This window comes from Elaeis guineensis, chromosome 3 (assembly GCF_000442705.2).
Source record: "Elaeis guineensis isolate ETL-2024a chromosome 3, EG11, whole genome shotgun sequence".
Classification (NCBI taxonomy): domain Eukaryota; kingdom Viridiplantae; phylum Streptophyta; class Magnoliopsida; order Arecales; family Arecaceae; genus Elaeis; species Elaeis guineensis.
Genome location: NC_025995.2, coordinates 86,725,726 through 86,738,250, shown reverse-complemented (window position 1 = coordinate 86,738,250; position 12,525 = coordinate 86,725,726). Strand labels below are relative to the sequence as shown.

General features: G+C 38.5%; 1 protein-coding gene across 6 annotated transcripts in view; it reads left to right on the top strand.

Moving 5' to 3' along the window:
- LOC105041803 (uncharacterized) overlaps nt 1-11,947 on the top strand; it is a 28,762-nt gene extending 16,815 nt beyond the window's left edge. For 5 of the 6 annotated variants that reach the window (XM_029263557.2, XM_029263556.2, XM_010918831.4 and 2 more), the window contains 6 exons: nt 3,548-4,134; nt 7,181-7,517; nt 7,832-8,102; nt 8,286-8,378; nt 8,944-9,417; nt 9,712-10,195. In XM_029263557.2, coding sequence (XP_029119390.1) covers nt 3,548-4,134; nt 7,181-7,517; nt 7,832-8,102; nt 8,286-8,378; nt 8,944-9,417; nt 9,712-10,050 — 2,101 coding nt within the window. In that variant the 3' untranslated portion in view covers nt 10,051-10,195. Of the gene's footprint in view, nt 1-3,547; nt 4,135-7,180; nt 7,518-7,831; nt 8,103-8,285; nt 8,379-8,943; nt 9,418-9,711; nt 10,196-11,754 lie in introns of those variants that run through there. The other variant, XM_073253905.1, reaches the window with a different exon arrangement.
- Nucleotides 11,948-12,525: the final 578 nt, after the last annotated feature.

Below are 12,525 nucleotides of genomic sequence, written 5' to 3'. Positions count from 1 at the left end.
ATTCTTATAGATTTATAGAAAATTTTTAGATGCAATCCTGGATGCCTGAAGGGAAACAGTTTTCCTTCCCTTCCATTGACTTTTCGAGGATCAGAGCTCTTGGAGAAGCACTTATTGTGAACCTTCAATTATCCTGATTGCTTCTCCATGAAAGACTTGGAGAAGCATCCTATATCCTAGGGATGAAGATCTATAGGGATAGATCTAGAAGGTTGCTCGGATTGTCTCAATTCACGTACATCGATATCGTGTTGAAGAAGTTCAACATGGATAATTCTAAGAGAGACTATCTTCCGATAGACAATGAAATTACTCTCTTCAAGGATTGTCCGACAACTCCTGAGGAGAGAGAGCGTATGAGTAGAATATCATATACTTTGACAATGGGATCTATCATGTACGCTATGTCGTGTACGAGACCGAATGTAGTCTATTTACTAGGGGTAGTGAGTAGGTACCAGTTTGATCCGGGTGAGAAGCATTGGAAGATTGCGAAAGCGATTTGAAAAATACTAAAGATCAATGGCTTATCTATGGAGACACTGATCTGAAATTTGTGGGATATACTGATTTCAGTTTTCAGTTAGATTGTGATGACAGCAGAAGTGTGTCGAGCTATGTATTTATTTTGAATGGAGGAGCTGTTTGCTGAAAGAGTTTCAAGCAACATACTGTGGCTGATTCTGTATGCGAAGCAGAATACAATTCTACATCGGATGCTGCAAAGGAGGCGGTGTGGTTGTAAAAATTCATCACTGAGCTGAGGTTACACTTTCTATTGATGGTCCTGTCCTATTGTATTGTGACAGCTCCAGTGCCATAGCTCAGGCGAAAGAACCAAAGTCGCACCAGCACACCAAGCATATTCTGCGCCGTTATCATCTGGTACGAGAGATTGTGAATCGAGATGACGTCGAGCTTCAGAAGATCGACGGAAAAGAGAACCTAGTCGATCTCTTCACTAAAGCTTGGATACCAATTGAAGGGAAGGGAAACTATTTCTTTTCAGGCAATCAGGATTGCATCTAAAAATTTTCTACAAATCTATAAAAATAAAGATCAAATCCTTATCTAGATAGTAGCAGAATAGGAGATTAAATCTCCAAAAATCTGGAACCAACCTTTGTGGAAGCCTGGAAGTGCAGATACTCTACTTCGCATGCACGTCAGAAACGCAGGAAAGCGGGATGAACTTCGATCAAATCACCTTCGCAACTCAATCAAACAAAGAAGGAGAGGTGCTGGTGTGATGCCTCACACCAGCAAGGGGGATGCCTAAGGGAGGGCCCACGGCAAGGAGGAGATGGGTGGCAAGGAAGGGGTGACGCCAAGGAAGAAAGGGGGCATCCTCTTCTCACGCCTCTCTCTCTCTTTCTCTTTTCTCTCAATATGATTTGTTTGCTATGCATCCATAAGCAGAGATCCTCTCTATTTATAGATAATTTCTATGACCCAATAAGTATAGGACTTCTAATTCAAACATGTTTTGAATCAGTCCAATACTCATGAAAGAAAGACTGCTACATGAGATAGAATTACCATCACATATGGCAACCACAAAGCACCCAATTCCACACCCACATGGGATGCCCACAACCAGCACCATTTTAGGTGCTGGTCGGCCCAAGAGAGGAAGGAATCTCAGTGCAAGTAAGATTCCTCATATCTCATCTAAAAAGGGTCCGATTCGAATCCAATTCGAAGCTGGTTCGAAATAATTTCGAAAGGCTGTCAATTTCAAACTCTTTAAGACTTTTGCACCAAGTCTAACTTGGATTTTGAGCCCAATTAAGTCTAATTAATTCAGATCTAATCTGAAATTAATCAGCACTTAAATCCAATCTATCATAGGCTTCATGGATCATAAATCAGAAACTGTTCATCCCCGGGATTGAACCTGAACCTCATGTGCAGTGCTAGCTAGACATAGTCAACTCTTCAATCCCGTTTGACCCGTAACTTAATTGGGCCCTTTTTGCAGCATCTTTGCCGTATGGTCAAATATGCTTTAAGACAAACTATGACAATTGGAAAAGGCTTTATAGGCATCTTTATAATGAAGTCCCAGCAAGGACGGTGTTGGTGGAGACATAATTAGTACTTCTTTAATATGACCAAATACAGTTATAGTTTTTTTTTACAAGCAAATATACATGAGATTGTATTTTATTGTAAGTAAAAACCGACTAAACCAAACATCGGAAATATTGTTACAACTTACAAATGCAGCAACTAAAGCCTCATGTAACTTGACTACATGCATTACACAACCAGGCTTATCAAATGCTCCCTTAGATTTCCTGAGTGACTTTGATAGCTATTTTGCATATATGTAGGGCATCTGCATAAGAAGCTGAAAAGTGAATTCTGGTATGTCGTCAAACAACATTTACTAACCCATGAAGGCCAACCGTTTTTCTCGAAAAAACTCCTACTTGACTTCTGTTGGCAATTTTCCTTGTTAGACTAAACCGTGTAAACTTGAAACATTAACTGGGAACAAATAATTGGCTGGTTCTTGTTTGACATAGACCGCCTTCTATGAAATTTATGGTCATAGCACACCCATAGAATTAGTCTGTTATGGGGTCAAGGGCCCCAAGATGGTGGACCGACATGGTCATTTTTCCTCCTTAGGTTGTTAACAACTTAATTTCTTTGTCATTTCTGTTTTGTTTATATTACATTTGTTTTCCTATTTCTCTCCCCCATCTCTTTCGTTTAAGTTTTTCAGCTTTGAACCAATTTAGCTATTTTATCTGACAGTAACGTGACTGGATTTTTAACTTTAAAAAAAAAAAAAAAATCAATCATTGGCAAATGGAAATTGTTTTCCAGATACTCTTGTGCCGTGCCCTGAAATATCTGTTTCTAAATAGCATATTCTTAATCTTATTTAACTCTTTTGTCAAAATTTTGCATCATTTTTTCAGGTTTACTTCTACATAGCACATTCTTAATCTCTTTTTACTTCTTAGAAAGTTAACATGTAATAACTGCAAGAATATTAAGTTGTAAGCTTAATATTCTTACAGTGATTACATGTTAACTTTCTAAGATGCCCACCTTTCCCAAGTGATCTGAATGTGGTGAATACATGAAATTGCATTTGCTGATTTTTTTTCTTATTTTTGTAAGTTCAAATGCTCTATTTCATCTTGATTCTATTTGTTTCATTTTTTACTATCCCTTACGCATCAAGAGTATGGTGTCATTTTTGTTTTATGTTTCATACCCCTTTTTTTTGTTGTTGGGTGGGGGTGGGTAATAGCAGCTTTCTTCAGAAAACTGTGCAGAATGTAGATGCATACATTTTATTATCCTCCACAATAACTTATCAGACTGATACTGTATTTTATATGGTTTATGTGCAAGGCATTAAAAGATATTCTTATTGATATATAATATCATGAGGCCACTGATCTGTTTGCTGTGCTGCAGCCTTGTCAATCATGCTGGTAGTGTTTGCATGTGTTCCCATCGAACTAGAATAAAATATTTGTTAGATCTTTTGGTGTGGTTGTTCATCCATACATTTTCACTGTAGTTCTGCTTGGGTTCCAACACATCAGAAAAATATCGCTGCCAAAAACTCGGATGGGGACATCTCAACTAGCAGTGGAAATGAGCCCCATCATTCTGAAGCATTTCATGCCAAAGATGCAGGCTCAGGCGGCAGTCACAGGCCATTACTACCTCAAGAGACACAGCCAAAGACCTCTGCTTCAGAGGCACAGAAAGAGGCCCATGACAATTCCAAGTCACAATCTAAATTGACATCAACCAACTCTGTCATCGGGTTGTACTGGTCATCTTCAGATCCAGTTCATGTTCCATCTGATTCCAGATCAGCTGGAACAATTGGCACCATTCGGCGTGAAGTAGGAGCAGTGGGTGTTCAGAAGCAGTCCTCTAATTATCGGACCACTCATTCATCTGTTTCGCATAGTTTCATTTCAGTTCCTTCATTGCCCACAAAATCATCTATTCAGTCTGCTGCCGTGTCTAAGAGCAATCAACTCATCCAGACACCACCTTCGGAGCATGTCTTGTCTAGCACATCTTTTAGCAGGTCATTTTCAGCTAGTCAACACCATAGCAGACTTTACCAACAGCCTGCGGGTCATCAGAAAGGTACAATTCTTGTGATTTTTTTTTTAAAAATAAAAAAGACTGCATTTCTTGTAGATATGTGCTATGTAGAAATTGTGAATCTCATATTCCATGCTTATTCAAAAAGTATTGATTAGTTTCCGTTCATGCAATCATATCATCCCTCGCTGATGTTACAGTATACAAGCTCCAGTAATCTTGATAGCTGTAGGCTTTTTATTGCCATTGCTAAAATGCTGTTTTGAAACAATTTTCTGCAATCTTAACATCATTTCTGTATGAAATGACAGCCTGGTCTTCTATGCCATCATATATTTCTATTCGTATGTCATGGTACATGTACAAAACAAATTTACTTTGTGCTTTGAAGGAAATCTGATACAATTTCTGTGAAGTATTTCTGTTTTGTCAAATTCCTTCTCTTATAATTGAATGTAAAGGGCATAAAGTTCAAAGAATGACTTCCAAAGAATGCTGACGGGAAATTCTATGAGTTTGACATTCTCTTGGAGAACTAGTAGTTGGAGCTAATTTTTTATGTAGCTGATGGATGACTAGTTGGGAGAAGGCTGGATGTAATGGATGACTAGGTGCACCAAGTGGAGGCACATTCTGTGTTGCAATAATGGTTACAGTCATGAAGATATATTTTAAGCCTGTTGGGGAAAGCATAACTTTCAATAAAATTGAAGTCCTGCTTTGAGACTGTAATCTAAGGGGAGATTTAGTTAATCTTGGAAGGTTGTTTATCTTATGCCTTGGGATGGATCAGAAGATTGGAATGTTGCCATTAAAATCAGCTATTTGTTGGAATATGCCTACAAACTACAAAGTTTGAAATGCAAGCCAATGAAACAATGACATTTTCAATAAACCTGTGTGAGGGTTTTTGTACTACTGATGGTAGTTACCTTGGTTACGGTTGTGTTGACCTGACTGGTCCTAACACCCTCTCAAATCACACCGTTCCTGTCAACCCTGGTCATGGTCACATGGATAAGGCTTTCCCCTGTTGTGCGGTTTGGACTATTTATAGCGAGAGGGCTTGCTGATGGCCTATTATTGTTTCATGAGGGAGTGATGTTTCTATTGGGGTGCTATAGACAGTTCTTTCTTGGTGGTGGAGAGAGGTTGTTACTTAGCCAATAAAGAATTTCGAAAGAAGGATCTCACTAGGTTTGACATTAATGAAGTAAAGATTCATCATATTCGCCCGGGAAATTTTTGGGTCGGCTAGTTGGAGTTGTTAATTTGCCGCAGAATTTTATTTGATTAGCCCATTCGCTTCCCTATTGAATCATGTCTTAATGCCTTAATTAATTGGGAACATGCTTTTCCACTTTGTAAGAATTTCTTTAAGAGTCATGCACGATGTCTTGGCTCTGGGACATTTAATAACTATATGTAATATATTTTATGTCATGGTTATATTCATATTCTTGGTAAACTATAGATATGCCAAGGAAAGTAGGTGATAGATGCGGAACAGTGCTGTGCAATAATTGAGTAGTCTTGTTCATGATTGGAATTCGGATGCCTTTGGTGAAATCTATACATTGTAAGTGGAAGGAATATTGAAAAGATTTCACTGCAAATTCTTCATCTCTTGGGAAGTGGTTGATTTAGGTGCTTCCAGAGATAAGGTAAATTAGTGATGCACATTAAATGTGGACTAAACAATATTGATGCATTGCTGAAAGAAAAAGGTGCTGTTGCTAGACCAGAGAGGTTTGGTATACACTCTTTGCTCAAAAAATGGAGTAAGGGCTATTACAAGGACTTCATGAACAGATGTAAATTCTGACAGTGGTTAAGCTACTTGACCTGTGCATCATCTTCTAAGTGGCCAGCCTTCATTTTTTCAGATAAATCTCCATCGTCATGTGCATTGCTGCTATCCTATGATTCTTGAGTTATTTTATTACATATAGAGCACAAGAATTGTGAGTTTTCTTGAGAGCAAACCTTATTAGAGTTTGACATTAATGGGATACCACAAAGGATTCTTGGCTTGTTCACATTGTTGTATACCATTCATGTTAGGTTGTTTCGATAGATAAACTATGATACATCGATGTTTCAATTTTCAAAACATTGGATTACTCGATTTCAAGGTGGTTTTAACTTTACTAAATCTACATTATATAGTCTTGGCACTAATTCCTAACATATATTTTGGGATAGCTATAAGCTTTTATGTGATGCTATTTGCTGTCTATGAATTAGAGAGAATGCATCGGTTGCGTGGATTCAAAAACCACCAGAACAGTACTGTACAATCGTTACCAATAATTTTTTGCATGAAATCAGCACTGAAATGGGTGTTTGGATGCTGATTGCATGTATACCAGTACGAGCCATCCATATGGTTCCATAGCAGTGTTCCAACAGTACCTTACCAACTTGCCGATGCGTACTAGTAGTTCATTTTTTATGGAACTGTCAGTTTTGGTGCATACTATCAATAGTTGTACCATACCATTCTATGGAAAAATGGTATGGGGTTTGGTAGTGGTATTTAAAACCCTGATCAGTTGACTTAATAACAAAATGATGTGAAGGATTCACTTCTTATCTATTGGGAATAATACAATTAGTGGTATTGAAGCCTTGAAGAGGGCAGGAACATTTGTAGTTTGAGCCGTTTTTTTTAGTCATTGATTTATTGGCTTGGGAGATGCATCCCTTCCTAAAAATGTGAGATTGTTAGTAAGAAGTAAATGTTGATCTTTATTATCAACTATGTTCAAGCCATTGGTGAAATACATTGTTTCAAACTGTTCATATTCCACTTTGATCTAATTGTTAAGGATTCTCACTTTATATAATTCTACTGAACAAGGATAATGCAAATAACAAATTATACATAACAAATAACAAGGAAATTTTTTCTTTCTAAGAAATATTTATGAGGCTTTAAGGTTAATTTGTGCGTACAAATTTGGGCTTGAATTTATAGATGCTAGCTTATATATTTTAAATGATATAATTTGTCAAGCCTGGGCAGACGGAACAATTACGTCTGTTGTACTGATATTGTTACAACTTTTGATATCGGGTTAAACAGCTATGCAGTCCAACTTGGAGTGGAAACCAAAATCAAGTCAGAAGGCTCCTGCAGTTAGGCCTAGTGTGATTGAAACATCTTCGTCGTCTCCGCATGCTGATGGTTCTGGTAGCTCAAACCCAGTGGATGTTCCTGGCTTGTCAGAGAAACTTTCGCGAGTCCACATTTTGGAAACCCAGCATGTAATCATGCCGCTGCATCTCCGAGTGCCGGAGTCTGAACATACAAGACTGACATTTGGTAGCTTTGGAGCTGGTTTTGACTCTGCTAAGGGGTACACATCCACTTCTCAGGCTTTTGAAAATGCACAAGAGATGAGTAATGAACCTACTCTAAGGTAATGCCTTTTTTTCCTTATAATCTGATTGTACTTTCTACAATAACCATTTAGGTATTAGTATCTCATAATGCTCAAAAATTAATATTGTCAGCTTATGTGCTTTATCTAACTTCTCAGCTTTAACTATCCAATGCAGGAGTTATATAGGTTGCTTGACTTGTTATTTGATTTCTTTAAAAAAAAAACATTTGAAGTTGAGGGCTTAGATGCCTTTTCTCATCTGCTGCTACTATTGTGGAGGCTGTAGTTGCTTTTTTGAGTTTTGGTTCTAGATACAGTAGTATACTTATATTTACCTAGATGTCTGGCAGTATATTAGCAACTGGCCGAGTGGGCTCCAGTGAGGATGCCTCTGCTGATAACCAAGGAGATGTTGTGGATGGCCAAGCTAGAATCTCCCAACCTAACTCTACCACATCATCTACAGAATATGAGGAAGCGCGACCTGGAAATAGTGAGTCCTCAAGTCCTCAAAATATTGAGAGTTTTGAAGATATCGGGTTGGTCGAAATGGACAGCCCTCCCTATAGTTCAGTGGAACCACAGCAGCTCCAAAATCAATCAGACCTGCCAAGTTTCTCAGTATGTCCAACTATCAAGTATATTGAGAATCTGTTGTGTTTTAAATGTGAATGGTACTCAAGACAGTGGATGGCAGTTTTCCAAGATATGTTGCCACGTTTTACAATTTAATTATAAGTTTGGTATCTGCTTTAAGAAGATAATATACAACATATAAAATGGTGTCCTTTTACTTTGAAACAGGCATACGACCCCCAAATGAGTTTTGATGCCCCATTTTTTAGGACGGCTATGGAAAATAATGTGCGCTTACAAGGTTTGTCTTCACCATCTGAGGTACTTTGCTTGCCTCCCAGCCTATTCAGATGTCTTCTTCATTGCTTTCTTGGCTATGTAATATTTTTTACTGTTTGTTATGCTTTAAATCATCTAAGGCTGGTATATTGATTAGTAGAAGAAATGGTATCAACTAAGGATATTCATCTTTACTATTGTAAAGCTTGGATGTACATTCTGGCAAGAATATTTTCATCCCTGCATTCCATTATTTTTTGTCCTTATTGGTTTCTAAAGCTGATAACAGTGGATTCATTTGGACCATGATTTTTTTCCCTTTTGGTTTCAAAAACTGATAATGATGGTTTATCTGGAACTTTTCCTTTTCTTTCTCCCCCATGACACAATTCCTCTACCCAAAACTGGCCGAAGCTGACTGAAACCAAAAGTTTTGGTCGGGGATCATTATAATTTCGGCAAGATTTCAATCCTTATTTTGGTCCACTATTATCAGAATTTCAGGATCTGTTTTAGTGGCATCTTTAAGTTCATATTTCTGTTCACGATCACTACTTTTTTGAGTATCATTAATTATTGTGTCTGTTCAACACATTTTCCGCTGCAGGTCCAGAACTCACATGCAGCGAGCAGCAGCCCTTCTTCAAGCATCACCATGGTTCAGCAGCAGCCACCAGTTCAGCCGCAGCAGCAGCAGCAGCCGATAGCTCAGCTGTACCCACAAGTTCACATCCCACACTACCCTAATTTTGTGCCATATCGTCATATCCTCTCTCCGGTGTATGTCCCACCAATGGCCATGCCTAACTATTCAAGCAACCCTGCATATCCTCATCCGTCAAATGGGAACAACTATTTTCTGGTGCCTGGAACAAATTCACACATAACCCCAGGTAGCATGAAGTATGCTACTTCACAGTACAAACCAGTTCCTATAGGAAGCCCAACTGGGTACGGAAACTATGCCAATCCAGCTGGCTTCACCATAGGTTCTCCTGGTCCTCTTGGCAGTGCTACCGGCCTTGAAGACATGAACCGGATCAAATACAAAGAAAACAGTCTTTATGTTCCAACGCCTCAGGTATGACCCAATCTGCAGCATATTATTTATGGTTTAGAATGAATCTCATACAAGAATTTCTTGCCCAGTCCAGTGAATTTGGCAGTTATATACTTGGTTGATTGTCACTTTTTTATGCTCTCTTCATTTGATGATGATGCTACACTTCTATACTTGATGTCATGGCTGGCTATGGATGAAACATGCTTGGAACCAAAATCTTAACCTTGGCAATACAAAATTGATGTTCCCCCTCCCAGTAGTGAATGACTTGATCCATGATTTAATGCAATCTGGTTTCCTGTGATGTTACAGGCAGATGCATCTGACATTTGGATTCAGACACCACGGGAGCTTTTGAGCTTGCAATCTGCACCATACTACAGTTTATCAGGGCAAGCACCTCATGCAGCTTTCATGGCAAGCCATGCTGGCCATGCTTCATTTAATGCTGCAGCACCATCATCTCATGTACAATACCCAGACTTGTACCATCCGCCGCAGCCAGCCTCTATTGCGAGTCCCCATCAATTGGTTGGACCGGCCGTGGGTGGGAGCGTTGGGGTTGGGGGGCCAGCTCGAGGACCCCAGGTTGGGGCCTATCAGCAGCCCCAGCCCCGGCTTAGCCACCACAACTGGACAGCCAACTTCTGAAGGGGAATATGGTTAGGGATGGAATTAGCATCATACAATCATAGGTGCTGAAGCTTTGTTTGTAATGAAAAGCACACTCTGTTACTGTATGGCAAGCGAAATCTAATTAAAGTGATAGAGTGGCCATTTGTCTTGTGCCTTCTTATCTCGGAGACTGATTAATAGCCAGTGGACTAAGCCTAGCCTATATAACATATTATGCATGTGGAACGGCGGAATGGAGCAGATCTGAAGTGAAATATTAGTGATGGATATTTACAGAGCTGACTATAGAAGTTGTGGAAAGAGGTGCAATAAATGGTGAATTCTATTGAATCGATGATTGGATTATTAGAGTTATACAGAGGTGGAAAATGCTTTTGAACTCGAGGAAATGATGATAAATAAACAATTGTTCTAGGAAGCAAAAAGGGTGGGTTTTTAGTGATGAATAGTTGTTTATTCGTATCCACATCTACTTTCTCGATAAATTAGAACGCAAAAAAGATTCTCGGTGGATATTGAGTCCGCTTTCACCTCTAGCGTGAAGCATGTAGCAGGGACAAGAAAGTGCTTGCTAGAATAGGTACCAAAGAAAAGAGCCATCTGGCTTTGTTGTTGGATCTCAGTGTGGGTGCTAAATCTTCACCATTGGATGGATGCGAAGAATTTCTGAGATGAAGTAACAACATTTCTTGGTATGACTGAATTTATTCAAGAATCATGATTTTCTTTTTTTAACCTTCTGACTTGCTTATTTGTTTGAAACCTTCAATTTTACGTATTGTTTGTCAAAGTTTGACTTGCCCGACGAAACCTCAATGTACCTTTCCCAAATTTTCTTTTCCACTGCTATTGTTTGATTTAATTCATGTTTGTTCTGGTTTCTGGACCAGCGGATTTGATGTACATCAAGTAGTGTGCCGTGGTACAGTTATAAACTTGTATTGTGAAGATCTAAATAGCCTTTGATGGAGTGGTACTCTAATTTATTTCAAAGTTGTAAGAAATAAACAGGATCTACGTTAGTATAGATAAAGATTGCGGTGAAGGATATAGAAAAACTTAGAATAATAATAATAGAAGCAACCCTAGATAGGAATACCTAGTAAATTATGATCTATAAAACCAACCCCAAATGGTTGGAAAAAGTTTAGATGATCATGATTATAAATGTTTTGCCACGATCATCTCTCTTGGACTTTTATTGTGTAGATATGCTTGCTAACTCAGTGATTACTCCATGTTTTCTCCTGCTTGTTTGGCCTTTGGAGTAACTGTGGAGGCTCTATTAGAAAGAACCAAATGTTATAGAATGAATTGTCATCTCTTATAAATGAACTGCAGTGTCTTTTTCTCTTTTTTGATTGTCTTTGGAAGTTTCTCACACCTGATGAATCTTTCTTTGGGACGAGTTACTCATTGACATCTCTTCGACTGGTAATAATTATGTTGCAATCTTCGTTATATGCACCAGACCAGCGTGTTGTCTCTTAGTTCTATGACACTAGTATATTGCAAAATGTTGACTCAATTTTTTATGCATGGTCTTTTCATCCCATGTTACATTGCGTATAAGATAGGTTTGTTTATATTATTGTATTTTGATATATTCTATTTCCAACAATCTTCAAAGTTCTGTCATGCTGGGCTTCGGATGCAAACAGCTTATTTTGTAGGAAATGTCGTTCCAAGGATGAGACTAAACTACACCTTTTTTTCTAGCTCGTTTTCTGGGAATGCCTTCGACCACATGGAGATGGGAGGAGACAAGTAGCACATCAGTGTTGATGTGCTTAGTATTAGCAACCCTTAAGAGATGTTGACACCTTAAAACTTGAATATGTGCCCTAACCTCATACAAAGTTTGGTTTACTCTTTAGCATTCCTCACATTTGGGCTTGTAACTTGTCAAGTTCTGCATGAATTGATTCTTGAAAGGTTAAAACTTCTGTAAATAGCCTCCTTCATGTCATTTGGCTAGCTTTGAGTCATCAATTGCTTCATGCTGACCTATCATTTCTGCTATAGGATCGACATTAATTTGGACATATCTACTTGAATTTGAGCAGGCGAGGGAAGTATGAATGAGAAAACTCTCTCCAAGAAATAACTGCTTTTCAGTAGTTGTAGCAGCAATATAAAGTGTTACCTTAGATTACAGGGATGCACATCATCTGTCTTTTCCTCGTGCCCATTTTTTATTACAATTTACTTGTGTCCATGGTGGTACAAGGATGTGCAACATCAGCTTTCCAAAGATGCAAATAATGAATGAGAATGATAATTGGACGGAAAGCAGGAGTTATGTTTTGGGGATTGAGATTGAGCCTTCTCAAAGCATATTGAAGGTCTGATCGATGATCCTGCCGAAGTTGGGGACTTCAGAATTGTTCATTTTTTTGCTCGTCTAGCTTCGAGAAACAGGACAGTAACTTGTCTGTGCTTCTGTTTCATCATCAGTCACTATCCTAATATAATTTCTACTCTCTGATC